Source organism: Protopterus annectens, chromosome 2.part0, assembly GCF_019279795.1.
Source record: "Protopterus annectens isolate FY-2018-M chromosome 2.part0, PAN1.0, whole genome shotgun sequence".
Classification (NCBI taxonomy): domain Eukaryota; kingdom Metazoa; phylum Chordata; order Ceratodontiformes; family Protopteridae; genus Protopterus; species Protopterus annectens.
Window position 1 is genome coordinate 1087267126 of NC_056728.1, and position 17414 is coordinate 1087284539.

A 17414-nucleotide genomic window follows, 5' to 3' on the forward strand; every position below is an offset into this window, starting at 1 on the left:
ATTAGGCTGTACAAAAAATCCTACTATATTTCATTACAAACTAAATACCAACACAACCCCCAAAAATTTTGGAAAAATCTAAACCAGCTACTAAAACCCACCCAAAAGGCTACTCCCAAACCAACCACCCCAACACTAAAGTTCCCATCGAAACACAATTCATCTCCCACTTTGTGAACTCAGTTCTATCCTTAGTATCACAGGACAGTTCCTAGCTTGCTATTCCCCCCCAACACAAATAACACTAATACAGGCTTTACCCTCAAAACCTTTACACCACTTCAATCAAAGGCATGCTGTCCAAACTAAAAACCTCATCAACAGCAGCTAACCTACTCCCCGGCTATTTCTTGAAACTCACAGCAAATGTTATTGCTATCCCAATCTCCACTCTCATAAACAGACCAGTTGTTGAAAACTATGTGCCCATACTCTGAAAAATATCCTATGTTACACCCATACATAAAGGCAGGACCTCCAATGAACTTAATAACTACAGACCCATTGCTTTACTCTCCCCCTGGCCAAAATCCTAGAAAAATACATCAATACTCAGGTGCTAACATATCTCCTAGACAGCAACATCATGTCACCTACTCAGCATGGTTTCAGACCTGCCCATAGTACCACTACAGCCCTCCTCAGCTTCACAGACACAGTAAACCATCTCAAAACCAAGGCCTGCAGGTGTCAACTCTTTTTTTGGATATGTCCAAAGCATTTGACACAGTCTCACACCAAATCCTGCTAAACAAACTAAACCAATATCACCTATCAAATTCTACTCATACCTGGTTCCAAAGCTACTTAACTGACAGGTACCAAGCTGTGAAATGGAAAATTCTCTCTCTCCTCAACTGCCCATAACTGTAGGAGTCCCACATGGTTCTATCTTAGGACCACTACTATTCACAATCTTCACAAATGGCCTCCATACCTCCACACAGCATGCATCTCATCATTCAGTATGCAGATGATACTACCTTAATCTGTGCGGCACAAAACATTCCCACCCTACTGCAAACAACTCAACTAGCATTCTCTGATAGTGAAACCTACCTTACCAAAGCCCAATTTATCCTCAATCCAAAGAAAACTCGGCTTATGATTATAACCAGTTCTAACAAAAACATTGATAAGTCACTTTACTATCTACTCCACAAATGCTACTCCAGTCGCTCCAGTGGCACAGGCTAAGCTATTGGGAATAATTTGATAGCCATCTCAACTTAACTATTAAAAAAGTACATGCCAGACTGGGATCACTCTACTGTATCAAGCCATTTCTTACCAACAACACAAGATCAGCCATTGCTCGCTTCCAACATCTATCCACCCTACTCTATGCATCTCCCATTCTGACTAATCTCAACAAAATAGAACTAAGCAAAATGGAAGCCTGCTATAACAGAATTGCCCGCCTTGCTGCAAATTGCTCATATAGAACTCATCACTGTACTGCTTTAAGACAGCTCTACAGCTACAATAAATTTAGAGACACACTATATAGTAGTTCAGTGGCTAAAAAATGGAACTCTGTCCCCACCAGCATACAAAACATATCATCCAAAGCCTCTCTTAAAAAACCTCATTAGGCATCATCTCAAGCAAACTTGGCAGTGCCATGATTGCTCCCCAGGCTAGTGAAAGCTGATAAGGTACACATACTAAACCTAGAGTACTTGATAATAGTTTTCACTCTTACTCATAAAGACTGGCTAATGTACAATGTATGTACTGTACCTGTGTACTATGTATGTATTCTACCTATGTTCCAAATTTCAGCTGTACACCACAAATCTATTAATTACCTTCATTTTTAAATTAATATTTTCTTGTTTGTTCTATCCACTGTAACTGTTGATATGCTGCATACCACTGTAAAACATGTCTGTTGTAATTTGCGTGTATACGTATGTCTAAATATCTAAATGTATCTGTAATATTTCTATGTGGAGCTTTTCTCCCCGGGCCTCTGCTGAAAAGGGCCTTTTAGGCTCAGTCAGACACCCCCGGTTAACAAATGTAAAATAAATAAATAAATAAATTGTGTGGCATGAGTGAAGCAGGAATTTTTAAGGATTCATTGTAGTTAATATAGAGTGCAGCAACAGGATATCTAACATTTTCCTTTTCAGTTTTTAACAGATTATTCTGTTTCCATCCACTCAGGTCTTCTGCTTGCTGGAGTCTTACCATTTTATTTGAATCTATTATATGTCACATTTTAGGAGTACTTAATCATTATTGCCAGCTTGGATATTAGTAACCTCACTGTGTGCTGTGCTGTGTTTTGTTTTGTTTTGTAGGATGGACCTTGAAGAGGCTGCTGATCAGCTTAAAGTGCAAGCGGCAATGGATAAGGCTACAATCATGGAGTTAGACATATGCTTGCAACAAGAAAGAGAAGGTATGAGACTAAATGTTAATTCTGCTGACTGAATTAAAATGTTACATTTAGCTCTTGTAAATATTATTAAGTTTAACAAGGCCCTTAAATATGTAAGCATGTATATATATATATATATATATATATATATATATATATATATATATATATATGTGTGTGTGTGTGATCTTGTGATGAGAACTATCCATTGCTGAGAGTTATGTATAATCACTAGAACGTGCAGCTGAGTCCAAGGAGGAGGGTATTGCATAGCTCGTTAGTCAGTCATATGTACAGATTGTACAACTCCAGCTCCGGTCTTCAGTTTCAGACTACCATTGAATATTGCATCCATTAGCTTTTCTCCTAGTCCCTGTTTATACTTCCACATGGTATATTTATTATTGTATGTTGTACATAGTACAGCTGATCCACTACTGTTTTAGTGTCTCCATATTGTAGCATTTTACACACACACACACACACACATATAGATATAAATGTATAGATACATCTGTGTGTATGTGTGTGTGTGTATATATATATATATATATATTTATATATATATATATATATATATATATATATATATATATATATATATTTAAAACCCTGATTATATATAACCCTGACTGATATATATATATAAATAACCCTGACTGATATCTCTTTCACCTTCCTGCTCTCTCTATACTTCTCTATTCTACTGTTTTATGTCATCTATCTGTAATTAATAATTTCCTTCATAGTACTGGTGGAAAAAAAATGTGTAATTCATGTTTTTTGCTCTCTGTATTTGATCTTAGCTTAAACCTACTAAATTACTCTGTAAAACTTTTGTTCTGACCAATACAGCCAGTATACTGTAATTCACTTGACTATTAATATATATTGTATTCTTTGTCACTACTGATGCTTGGAGCTTTTCTCCCCGGGCCTCTACTGAAAATGGACATATATATCCAGTTAGACTAGCCCGGTCAACAAATAAAAAATAAATAAATACATAAACAAATAAATATAAATATATATATATATATATATATATATATATATATATATATATATATATATATACATATACATACACATACATACACATATATATATACACACACACACACACACACACACACACACACACACACACACACACACACACACACGTATATGTGTGTGTGCTTAGCCTTTTACATGTATGCATTTATTATAGATATAAATATACAAATGCATATATATGTTGTTGGCCAGTGTCTTCTTTTCAGGGGAGATCCCAGGTGGTATTCATACTGACTAGGGGGAATTTAGGACACCAGAGAAATCCGTCTGTTCTTTTTCAGTAAGTGCCACAGTATCTTTTGCATTCACTTGAGCAGGTGGGGTATTGGTTTAATGTCTTGGCCAAAGGACAACACCTCGTTAGGCTTTAGTGCAGTTTCAGTATTGGAAAATGGATCCAGGCATCTGGAATAGGACTAGAAACCATTCTCTATTGATATTCTGGCAGAAAAAGTGTATGTGGTACTTGTTGAGCTACTTGACAGTAAAACTTAGCTAAAATTAATTAGTTAAAAAAATTGATCTGATGTTGTCAGTCTTCATTTTATCTTTGACATATGGATTCGGTTCCAAGCATCGGACCCGACTCAGCCGTTACTATAGCCCACGAGAACTAAAAACTCTCAAGCTTAAGTCCTACCCAGAATGCTCCTTTCCAAATTACCTCAGGTCTCATTTGCTACTTTCTGTGACAGATGCATCGCCAATAGCTCTCGAGCTAAGTGATCTTTTTTCTCATATATTTGTATTAAGGTCTTGTGTTTAATAGATTATCTTTCCTTCTATTAATAATTAATGTTGTTTTCTCTTATAGCCTATCCATTTTCTGATAGCTCCTTACCTTTCTGTACCTTTCTTTAACACTTCGGTGTTTTTCTTCAATTACCATTGTTGGTAGTTTCCTTTCCATATCTTAGGGATCCCTCTTCTATCATCATTGGTAGTTTTTTTCTAAAGTACCTCCGGGTATTCTCTACTACCACAGTTGGCAGCATATCTTTGTTTTCCTTTCTTAAAAAAAAAAAAAAAAAAAAGTGCACTATTCTTATATTTTTCTGTCTGCTATTCTCTAAGTGCATTGTGTGTGTGTGTGTGTGCGTGTGTGTGTGTGTGTGCGTGTGTGTGTGTGTGTGCGTGCGTGTGTGTGTGTGTGTGTGTGTGTGTGTGCGCTGTGTGTTTGTGTGCTGCATATCATGGCTGATCAAGTCAAAAGGCACTTCTAGATTAAATGTGGACAAAAACTGCCCAGTTCTGATGGGTACTCTCTCTAGGTTTACTGCCTGGGCCTGGTGCACTTACAGGAAGATTGCTCTGTCTGACACAGCTTCAGTCACTGGGCCCTGGTAGAAAGAAACAGTAAGCTAATTTTGAAGGGGATGATAAAATTTGCCTTTGAAGAACCTATCTCTGGTCATGAAATAAAAAGTATAAAATGGGTGTTTCATCCCATTTCTCATCCTCCTCTTCTTCTTTGAAAGTTGATAAGTCCAAGAAAAAGAGTCGATCAGTGCCAGCCTTCCCCTCAACTCCGACATCTTAAGAGATTTCAACCATCAGTTCCCTCTGGTAGTGGGGAAGCAGTGTGGACCTTACAAGATACTTCGTTACCAATCTTCTCTGCACCAACAGTTTCTGTCGGCACAGACCCAATTCCAGACCATGGAACTGATGGTCTCTGTGCCATCTGTTACTCCAGTACCGATGTCTATGGCGCCAGCAGAAAGTGCTGAATTTTCATTTCTAGATTGTCCTCGGACGAGATACTCCCCATCCTTTGACCCTTTTGCCGGTGAGTTATGTAGTCCTTTTTTGGAATGACCAAGATCACCTTCTGCCCAGTTTATTCATTCCACCAAAATCCTGACAGAGTCTGAGGTGTTGAGATTGGTAGATCAGCTCCTTACGGTGAGGGGAGTTTCAGGTGTCTTAATTTCTAGCCCCTGTAGGTGCTGGAACTCTTACTTCTTCAACCCCGACTACTCTACCTCCTCTGACCTCCGAGGCATTACAGATCCAAGCTCTGACCTTACCGGTGCCAACTGTTTCGGTTCCTGTGAGATCTCCATCTCCGGCACTGATTCCTACCCTGAGTTCTTTAGATTTTTTGGATCCAGAGATCTCTTAGGGCCATGGCTATGCTGACAGCTCCAGGGAGCAAGATTACAATGTTTTCAGATTATCTTTGTACCTTGGGGCTTCAGCATGCGTTAGTTTCACTCTGGCTACAGCTTTGGGGGCTGTCTCTTCCAGATGGGGGGAGTCGCCGGTTCTGAGGGACTCCTCCTTGGTTCTGGGCTCTCTTCAGTCTTCGGGTACCAGCTTTCCAAACCACGGAGAGGGCTCTGTTCACCATGGACATTCAGTCAGCTCCACAGTTGTCAGAGCAATTCCACGGTCTTTCCTGTCGTCCAGAGCCTCTACCAACTCCAACACCAGGACAGCTAGCACCGAAGCTGCAGGAGCCACATATTCAGGTTTTCTCCTCTTCTGACACCTCTCCAGATCATCCTGCTGAAGAGGTTCCTCAGAAGAGAAAGTGTAAGGGGAAACACTTAGATTTCCCAGAGGAATCCATTAGGAAGGACACAAAGTATGATGAAGTGGAGGGTTCCCCACAGTCACCCAGAAGACATCTTCTTTGGAAACATCCTTGAGATCCTTAAGCAGAGTAGTGTGTGGACATCCCAACAGCACTAGCTGGAGAAATCAGTGTACCTGCAAGCTTTCAGTACTCGACTGTCTACCTCTTGGGTAACTCTGCCCACTGATGAACTCATTAAGTTGATCTTGCAGCAGGTGTGGAAGGCTCCTGACACAGTAGAACCCATCCTGAAGAGACCAGACAAAATTTTACTGTTGCCATGGATCACTAGTTTTGGGCAAAGGGATTGGCGGTAGATGCCATAGTGGTAGTGGTGGTCACAAAAAAAAAGGAACTGGCAGAGGAAAGTTCAACTATCCTTGCTCTAACAGAAAGTCTTGGCTGATGGATAGGTTTGTCAGGTGGGTTTACACTTCATCAAACTTTGCATTATGGTCTTTGAACTTTATGGCACACTTCACCAGACTTCAAAGGGATCTGATTTAAATAGTTAGCAGATACTCTGGCAGGAGCCATATCTAACAAAGTCCAAGATCAGGTTGTTTCTCAGCTGGCCACCCTACAGTCCATTTCAAACTCGCCCATGAGTCTCATAGCACATGCAGCTGAAGGGACGATTAGAGCAGCAGGATTGTGTGTAGCCATAAGGAGACATGCCTGGATGTGCTTGTGTGAATTTGCAGAGCCATTCAGGTCTTCATTCATCAATGCCCCCTTTGACGGATCATCCCTTTTTGGCCCTAAAGTTCAAGAAACTTTGTCCAGGTGTGAAACAGGATAGAAAGATGGAAAGATCCTTTCTGCAGTGGGCATACATTTTTCTATTCTTCAGTGGTCCTATTCTAGGAGCCATAGAAGGGGGAAAATGTGTTTCAAAAAGTCACAAGGACCTTTCCAGTACATGTGTGGTAGTGGCTCCCCCAGGTGTAGAGGGGGAAGCTTTAATAGATGTCCATGCGGTAGAGATGGCCCACAAAATCAGGGTTCCAGTGACATGTTCCTGCGAAAACCCTACAAGCGCTCCTGAAAGGAAGCCCGATTACTTTCTGCTGGAAACAGTCAGGGGGGGTTTATCCTTGCACCAACACGCCTGGTTTCAGATAACTTTGGATGTTTGGGTGCAGAGGATCATAACCAGAGGATACACCAGCCCCCTTCCCCCCAAAACTCCAAATTGTGTGGGGGCATTTTCTGGGCAACACTGTCCAAGGCACTTGGTCCCCTATTGAGGTCAGTTTGCATATCAATGTCCTGCAGCTGACTGCAGGTCTTTTAGTGTTGCAGGCCTGGTTCTCCCCTCAAGAATTATTGCAATCCAAACAGACAATATGTCAGTAGTTTGGTACTTCAGCAAGCAGGAAGGAAACAAGTCCTTAGCTTCTTTGTCAAGAAGCTGTCAGAGTTTGGCAATGGGGGATCTCTTCCAGCCACTTTCTGATAGCAATGCATATTCTCGGGAGTTCCATTGTCATAGCAGACAAACCAAGCAGATGCATACTTCTGCCTCACAAGTGGTGTCTCAATCCCAAAGTGTCAGAAAAGGTTTTTCATCGATGGGGCCAGCTTTGCTGCAACCTGTTTGCATCACCCTAGAAAAAGAAGTGCAGCAGCTACTTTGCCCTGATCCCCCCTCTGGGGGAATCACTGAGTGATGCTCTCCCACAGGATTAGCCCTCTCGACTTCTGTATGTCTTTCCCCCATTTCCATTAATTCCTCAATTTCTAAAGAAGGTGATCAGGTTGAAGAGCAAGTTAATCCTCATTTCTCTCTTCTGGTTTTGATAGATTTGATTCCCCTTCCTTTAGCCTTATCTGATTCAGCGACCATGGACTCTGGACCCAGTGCCAGATCTCCTATTCCATACAGAAGGATTAATTCACCCGAACCTTCAAAACCTCAAGCTCATGGCTTGGTTTCTCCAATTCCATTGATCACCAGGCATTATAAACATTCCTCCCCAGTTTGTAGAATTATTTTTGCTTCCCATAAATCTTTCACCAAAAAAACTCTACAAAAGTAAATTGAAAAAGTTCTCTTGCTGGGCTTGTGATAATGACATTGACCCCCCCCCCTTCTCTGCTCCTATCGATAGAATCTTGGCATTTTTAGCTTTGCTTTTTGAAGCAGGGTTATCTTCATTTACTATCAAAGTGTAACTAGTGGCTATTTTGAATTTTCATAATGGGTCTGAAGAGTGTTCATTAATTTCTCATAAACTTTGCAAAGCCTTTTTGAAAGAGACCTTGATGTTAAAACCTCTGTATAAGGATCTGTATATGCTTTGGGACCTAAACATGGTGTTAACAGTCAGTAGTGCAGTCCCCCTTTGAGCCTGCTGCCAACTGCAATTTGAAATTCTTATCTTGGAAGACTATTTTTCAGGTAGCGATTACTTCTGTCAGATGAATTTCAGAGATTCAAGCTTTATCTTGCAAACTACCATATGTGATATTTCATAAAGACAGGGTTTTCTTAAGAACAAACCCTTCCTTTTTACTAAAAGTGGTCTCATAGGTAGGTACTAGGTTATTGGCCCTAGGGCCTATATAAGCCTAGCCAAAAGGTACCGTGTCTTTCGCCACCCAAGAAAATTATTTTCCTGTGCCACTGTCGAGCAGAGCCACAGAAGTGATCCCTGGGGAGAATTTCCTATCTCCCATCCAGTCATCAAGATTCTTCTTGAAGAGTGCTAATGAGGAGCTTTGTTTGATATAGATAGGTAGTTTGTTCCAGAGTATGGGAAGTCTCTGGGACAGGCATCTATCCCTCCAGCATGTTCTGTTTATTGTGGTGACAAGGTTTAGGTCCCTAGAGCATGTAGCTCATAGGGATTGGGATTTCTTTAAGTGGAGCATGTCTAAAAGCTCTGGATTTGACATAGCTTTGTGTGTTAGGCAGAGATCGCCTCTGAGTAGGCAATATGCGATGGAGTAAAGCTGCAGTTTTTTGAGACTGTCTGCGTAGAGCATCTGTTTGAGGACGGTAATCCTCTTTGTGAGGTATTTCTGTGGCCTTTCCAGTTTTGTAGATGTCTTGTGAGGTACATACCAAAAGGGGCATTGTACTCTATAATGGGTCTAATGAGTGACGAGTAGAGGGGAACAATGACCTCTTTTTTTTTCCTGGATGGGAAACCTTTTGTGATGAGGTAAAACCCACAACCCTGGCAGCTGACAACCTACCCTCAATATACTTAAAAATGGCAGCTGAAGCCATCTCCTATCCAGTTTCCCTACTAATTAACCATTCCATATCCAAGCAACGCATCCCCACAATCTGGAAAATTTCACATCCCTCCACTGACTTCTCTAACTATTGGCCCATAACAATCATATCCCCTCTATCAAAAATCCTTGAAACCTTGAAAGGTGTGTTCACACCCAAATAATTAACCATCTCCTAGACAATAAATTACTTACAAATACTCAGCACGGCTTTCGCCCCTACCTCAGTAGTACCACAGCCCTTATTAGCTTCACTAACACCGTCAGGCAACTTAGAAATGAAAGTGAGCTACTATCAGCAATTTTTTTAGACTTATCAAAAGCCTTCAATACAGTGTCTCATAACAAACTGCTGACTGCCTTGTCCAAACTGAACCTAAGCTACTCCACTCTAGCCTGGTTTCAGAACTACCTCATAGATCGGCAACATGCAGTATGGTGGAACAAAGCTCTTTCTCCCTTACAACCAATGACAGTGGGCATGCTTCAAGGGTTTATTCTCGGCTCCCTCCTTTTTAACCTGTGTACAAATAATCTCCATAATGCTACAACTCTAGTCACCCTTATGCAGTATGCTGATGACTCCACTGTCATATGTTCTGCCCCAACTCTACCTGAACTACAGAACTCAACCCAAAAATCCTTCAGTGCTATTGAATCATGGTTGGCAGATGCCCAATTAATCTTGAACCCAAATAAAGCTAAACTCATGCTCTTCCACTCCACTAAATTCAAAACCCAATCCACTTACTTCAACATCACATCCAGTAAAAAGACTTTGATCGAACAAGTACCATCCATCCAACTTCATAGTGTTGTCATTGATCAAAATATGAAGTTCAGCTTGCACATTGCCCAGACTGTAAAAAAGTACACAAGAAAATAGGTACCTTATACAGATGCAAAAACTACCCAACCACAAACTCCAGAATAACCACAGCCAGAACTCATCTTATGTGAACTTTACTATATGCCTCACCCATCCTTACCAACCTCTCCAAATCAGACCTAAGCAAGCTAGATGCCTGCTATAATAAGATGGCTAAATTTGCCACTAGCTGTCCTCCTAGAACCCATCATGTAAGGCCCTAAGACAACAATCTTGGTTAGAACTACCTCACAAACTCATTCTCATGCAACTCTCTACAGCCCACCAAATGTACTATAAACCTGATAAAACACCAGCTCTACAAGGTCTCCTCAATCCCCATGCAAGTACTCGTCCACTAAGATCCACTAATAAAGCTCTAATTGAAGTAACCAGGAGTAAAAATTGCTCAGGTGACTCTCTATACTCCTACTACATTGCTAACCTGTGGAATGCCTTACCATTTGAAATTAGAACTGTAACTAGTTTAAAAACTTCAAGCATCACATTAAATCCCACCTCACCAATTCCTGGACTTGTACATGTACTGGGCATGGGTAGCCCAAACCATGGAACTAGCTGATTTTAAAATTTTAATTGCATATGTAATGAATATTGAATTTAAGTCATATGATGACCTTATGTTGTTTTTTGTTTCTGTTTCTCACTGTTAATATCTATCAGATTTTAAGTCTTCAGTTTGCTATGCTACCTGTATATAAGACTAAGTATCGTAATTGCACTCTTGGCCGCGGTAGTGCAGTGGTTAGCATTGTCGCCTCACAGCAAGAGGTACTCCCATTTTATTCTCGGCTGGAGCGCCTTCTGTGTGGAGTCTGCATGTCCTCCGCTCAGTCGCGTGACGTTTAAAGACATGCAGGTAGATGCTTGCATGAATGGTTGTGCCTTCTTTGAAGGTTGGGTATCGGGCTGGCAACTCGGCACTGTAAAAATCCCACTGCCAATCATTAGCAGACCGGAGTTCTGCTGGGGCGACTCCTAACCGGGAAAAGCTGAAAGACTTTTTTTATCATAATTGCACTCTTATTATATACAATGTCACTACCTGCTACTACTGTAAGAACTGTCTTCTAGAAGCATTGTTATATAAGATTATTGGTGCCGTCTCCCACTTGACCAATTTATCCTGTTCTAGTCTTTTTACCATTATGAATGTTTGTTACTATTTTTTTTTCTTTATTGTATTATACAATTTTGTTTCTACTGACAAAATAGTTTACTAGCAATGGAGCTGTTCTCCCTCTGCTTCCGCGGAAAAGGGGTTTTATGCCCAGTTGGACTCTCCCAGTAAACAAATGTAAAATAAAATAAATAAAATAAAATAATTTATGACAAGGCAAAAGTTGAATTACCTGGGCTTGTTAAGGCACACACTACTAGAACTGTGATTGCTTCATTAGTTTTTCATTCTAAGACTTTCATGGAAGATATTTGCACAGCAGCAATGCGGGCTACCCCTCATATCTTTATTACTCATTAGAAATTGGATTCGCTCTCTAGGAGAAGAGCGTCATTTGGTTCTATGGTGCTTAGGAATATTCTTCCACGAGTCCTCCCAAGATCTAAGGTAGCTGGGGACTCTGTCCCATATATCAAGGATAAAATGAAAATTAATAAGAGCAGATAATGAAGTTATGTGACTCACCATAACATTCCATCTGTGTTGTCCATCTTCATTTATCCGTGACTACCCCTTCCAGTCAGGTTTTTTGGTGAAATGAATATTGGCCCTAGTTATGTATTTTCACATATCCAACACCAGATATGGTCTCTATAAAGGTTTTTTTTTTTTTAGGATTATACTTTCTGTTCTTCTCTCTATCTGAGGTAATTTAGAAAAGAGCATTCTGGGTAGGACTTAAGCTCGAGAGTTTCTGGTTCTCGTGGGCTGTAATAATGGCCGACCGAATCCGTATGTCAAGGATAGATGAAGAAGGACAACACAGATGGAACTTTATGGTAAGTACATAACTTCTTCATTTATTTCAAGAGTGCTTATGACTTTCTTCACCACAAGCTTTGCAGTATTTATTTAGTGTGAAGAACAAGAATGAACATATTCCATACTTAAATGTTGTAAAATTAATACCAGGCAAAACTTAAAAAACTAATGCTTTGCTACGTGATAACAGTAATACCTGATGAGAGTGGGATTCATAACATTTACTTTCTCTTGGCCTGTACATGTGAGTTCTCAGGCTTCATCCTTGGGATCAAACCAGGCTGATTTTGATCATACTTCTCATATATGTCAGGTGTTATAGCTACAATAATAACTGAAATAATCACTTGATAGTTATTGCAGCTATGGTTCACAAGCAAAACTTTGAATACTTTTTTAATAGTGAATTGCGTAAATATTGTTTGCATGAGTAGTGAAGCCATGAAGCTTTGTAACTGCAGTTAATAAAATGTTCTATGGCTTTAGTTTTATTGCATTGGTTTTATATGCAGTAGATGGTGATGGTTTCAAAATTAAATACAAAAATACTTGTACTATATGCAGTACTTGTATATCTCTCATGGGTTCTGTTTCTAGTTCAAAATGTTCTTGTGTCTTTACTATTAAAAAAAAAAATCAGGCCAAGTAAGGTTTTAGTTTCTTTGTAAAAATGTAAGAATCCCAGCAAAGGTAAGCCATGTGAGAGAAGAATGCAGAAACACACGAGGAAACATTTACATATTGCCTTTGTTTTACGTGTTTATTTAAGAAAATAGTCATAAATGTATTCAGTAGCACTGCGTTGTGGGAGGACACTTGGGAACTCACGTGGGAGCTAGTAGATTTATATCAAGGTGAAGATGCATATTCCCCAGGTACAGGCTTTGTAATGATTTGCCTCTTTTGACTTTAATATTATGTGAAAATTGCTTCATTTATTTGATGCATACAAGAACTTCAATTGAATGTGACAAGTTTCAAAGACAAAAGCAAAATCTGATTTATTTTACAAACATGATAGGTATTGTTGGTACCAGGAACACTGTTCCTCCTCTGGGAGTCAGATTGCTGTCTATATTTTCTTTGTAAATGTGTAGATGTTTGGTCTGTTCTTTTAGATTAAAGCAAATAAAATAATGACCAATGTACTAAGCAAATGTAGCAGATTTTAAGTAATCCTGTCTGGCTAGGAGATTTTCATCACAGCATCACTTTTCTTTCTTACTATGCAGAATATTACACAGTACTGTTGTCCAAATGAATTATATACATGCTTTGTGATCTAGTCACTTTCCACATTTATTTTCAGATATATCTGTAACCAGAAATTGTACACCATTCAAATACAGACAGGTAATAAAACACTGCCATTGCAGTAGATGACAAAGCTGATGACTTTAGTGAGCAACCTTAGTGGAATACAGTATATAATTGCCAACTTATTATTTTTAAACAGAAAGGGTATGTTAAATTGACACACATTTTTAGATGTACGAGGGAAAGACGTGGCGATTTTAATATATCTTGGCCACAGGGACAAACGTCTTAATGGAAGAGTAGAAGAAATACTCATGGTATACAGTGTTTAGTGACATCACTAATCTTGAAGAGGCTGCTGATCAGCTTAAGAAAGAGAGGGCATGAAACTGGCATCACTGATCCCGCACTGCCTTTATATAGCTGATGTGAAGTGTGCTACTTGCAGCAGATAGGTTTTCTTCAAGACAAACACCCTTTTCCCCTTTGCATTAAGCAGTAACAATATGATGGCATACTTTTCTCCTTTTGTATGTTGCTGTCAGCCTTTTTCTATATTTTCTTTTTAGACTGAAATGTAATTAAAAAAGTTCTGCATATGCTTCATAACTGAGTCATCATTTTGACCAGTAGATATAACATCCCACATAAGTTTATAAGTTCAAAAAATTGCATGGAAAGTCATCATACACCCTTTACTCATATTTACACTTTATTTGTATAATATCCAATGACCAAGCAACCATAACTGGCTGCAAAAGAAGGAAATATTTTCTATAATTTTGGCAGAGAATTTCCCATTTGAAATTATTGATGTCTCAGATGTAGTCCTGAGCACAACAGCTATGCAGCTGTTGGACCAAGGGCAGATTGTTGAGGACCCCCCCCCCCCCAAAATATAACCCATAAAGTCCAACATTCCACAAGGCATGGATTCATTCAGCCACTCACCACCACTGTCATGTGTAAGAGTGCAGGCAGGGCCACTCACTGACCGTGATTAAACTGTGAACAGTAACAGGGTCATGGGAGGAGGGGCCACATTAACCTGAATATCAGTGATCACAGATCACAATTTCGAGTGATGAGCGACAGAAAGGAGGAAGTCAAGGAGTGTGTAGTAGGCCCTGTCTGACACCAGTTGTATAATATACAAGTTAGCATGTTTTAGAATTACAGAAATGTATTAAACTTTACAGGTAAAAATATTTTACCTTCATTATTATTGCATGTGGTGAGAAATCAAATATATTACATTTGAATCTGTTATAGAGCCAAATGACAGATCCCAAGATTTGTTAGCTAAACATCTACTGTGAACCTAAGAAAAAAAACAAAATGTGAAACTTGTATGTTAAGACCAAAACAAAATGAGTCCACAGATGTTTGATAGTAGAATAAGGGCACTATCTGGAAACCATACGTTCACTGACATTAATAGAGAAAAGAGGCATTGCAGTGACAAGGTTTGGTGGAGAGCATTGGCAGAGAGAGACATTCCACTTACAAAGCTGCTAGATTATGCCAGATTCTAGAAATCTTGGTAAGGAATATTGAGAAATATGAAAAATAAAGTTAATAAGACTGGAGTCAAGAGAGAAGAACTGAGAGAAATTCTACAAAAGAAATATGTAAGTTGTACAAAAAAGAGCCTACGTTACAAAAGACAGTTCAGATACTGGATTAGAGAGCTCTTCTCATGGAAAGAATAATCAACATAACTGAGAGTTAATATTAGTGAAAGAAAGAGCTATCCATACAGAAAAGCAGAACATATGTAAGAAACATGACAAAACAAATGAGAGCTATAGTAGCAACAATCTTTACATTTGTATGCAGCTTAAGCACAGATGACAATGCAGAGAGGCCAGAAGCAACTAAGCATACTGAGCAAAGAAGTAAAGGTGGCAACAGTCTCATGATCCTCGGGGAATTGAGCAGAGGGTAAGATGGTACAGCAGGCTAAAACAAAAACTACAACTGCAGAAATTTAAGAATGAGTTTACTCATACAGTGGAAAAAGAGCATATCCATGTTAAAGGTCATTTTGAAAAAAAAAATGTATAGCAGAGTAAAAATAATGGTCGGTTTAAGAACAGATACGAATGTCACAAGGACCCACTATAAATCAAAATCTTTATTCTAAAAAAACTAACCTACAATGCTTATAATATTAAATAAATCACTAGATATGTTCTTTTTTATTAAACAAGAAACATTTTTATTAAATTATCACATATGACATGGACAATCATAGTTTTATATAACTGCAAACAAACCATATTGACAATTTTAGTTGCAAACATTATACATCACTTATAATCTGTCCAGTCTCTGTCAGTCAAACATTACATAGTTCATTCAAATCCTGCCTTCTTTTAAACCTCAATTTCCATTTTTTTCTAGGTAATTTGCAACTACCCTTTTCTAAAGATCCCATTTCCAGTTGTTTTATCTCTGTTACTGTATTCACTACTTCTAGTACAGTTGGTTTAGACTTTAATTTCCATTTCCTAGTAGATTTTTACTTCTAGTACAGTTGGTTTAGACTTTAATTTCCATTTCCTAGTAGATTTTTTGGCAGCCACAATAAATTAGGCTCAGCAGTGCCTTACCATGTCAAGTCAATTCCAATGCTGTATGATAGCTCAAAAAAATCCTTTTCTTAGTCGCACCAAATTAATCAGCCAGTATTTCTGATAGAGAAGTCTGCAGGGAATTTTTATATGCTTTACTAATTATTCCTTTTTTAGCAACAGCTTCTGTTCTAGATTCTACTGAGATCTGTACCAGTGCTGGTCTTTCGCTTAAGATCCCCCTATTTCTTTCTGTTTGCCTCTACTCTGATATTAATCCTTGATAGGAAAGGCAGTCTCTAACCTGCAGTCAAAATAAATTAATTGCCTCTTCCCATTCTATCACCTCTTTCTCTCTAATTATTTGTTCCCAGTACCTTGGTTCTTTTGCCAGATTTCTCCAATAAATTCCAGCCCCTTCTTGCCTGTTGCCCATATCCCTAATTGAAGTCATCCCTATCAGTAGAATCTCCTTTCTCCATTCCCATGCTGGCTTAGTTCTTAGAATACTTTCTGCTACTTTATGAATGTATTATTCTGTATGGTTATTGTTATTCTCCTTAAAGATCTCCATCCAAAATTCCAGTCTCTCCTTGTTTCCTGAGCCCCCCCCCCCCACACTATTTCATCATCCCTTTCCACTTTGAGTTATAGGTTTATGCTTGTAGTAAGTATAGGTGCCTTAACTGTGTAGTTCTGAAATACCCCTTCAAATTTGGAAGAATCAGCTTATCCCACTTGACTCTTGCCATCTTCCCCTCCCAGATAAAATTCTTCAGATCTTTATTAATTGCTATCCACAACTTCTCCCCTGGTTGATAAAAATAGGCCAGACCTGTGTATAAAACTTACAAGCACTTAAAATGTTTTTAGTCTCTTTATCTTGCTATCCTTAGCCATAAAACTGAGCTTCCATTTTCTCAGTTTTTGTATTATCATTCATTTAGTCTGTTCCCACATATCCTTGGCTGCCACACCAGAATCCTTTCTAATCCATACTCCTAAGTACTTGATTGTATCATGTCCCCATAAATATGGATATCACTAAACCAATTTGGGTGTGGGTACATAATTTACAGCTATTGCCTTTATTTTAGCTTCATTAATTTTTGTATCCCAAAAATACTTGAAACTGTCTTAGAATGTTCCGCAACATTGAAATGTCATTTTCTGGTTTTATCATGTGTAAAATATCATCTGCAAACAGCTAGCTTTTCTTGACTATCATAATAATTATATCCTTGAATTCCTGTGTTTATTTTCTTTGCCAGTGGTTCTAATATAATAATATAATGCAAATAACATAGGGGAAAGAGGACATCCCTACCTGGATTTTCTGCTTAAACAGAAGTTATCAGTGAGGAACCTACCCAGTTTAAATTTTGCCTCCGATCCCTCATATATCCTCCTAATCAACCTTATAATTTTATGAGAATGCAAATGCTTCCATTGCCCTGCTCATAAACTCCCAGCTT

The 17414-nt window shown here is 38.9% G+C and overlaps 1 protein-coding gene across 1 annotated transcript in view; it reads left to right on the top strand.

The window, feature by feature from the left end:
* Window positions 1-17414, top strand: part of CNTLN (centlein) — a 3122808-nt gene that overhangs the window by 1600614 nt on the left and 1504780 nt on the right. Inside the window, exon 13 of the mRNA XM_044061293.1 lies at window positions 2310-2410. Coding sequence (XP_043917228.1) covers window positions 2310-2410 — 101 coding nt within the window. The remainder of the gene's footprint in view (window positions 1-2309; window positions 2411-17414) is intronic.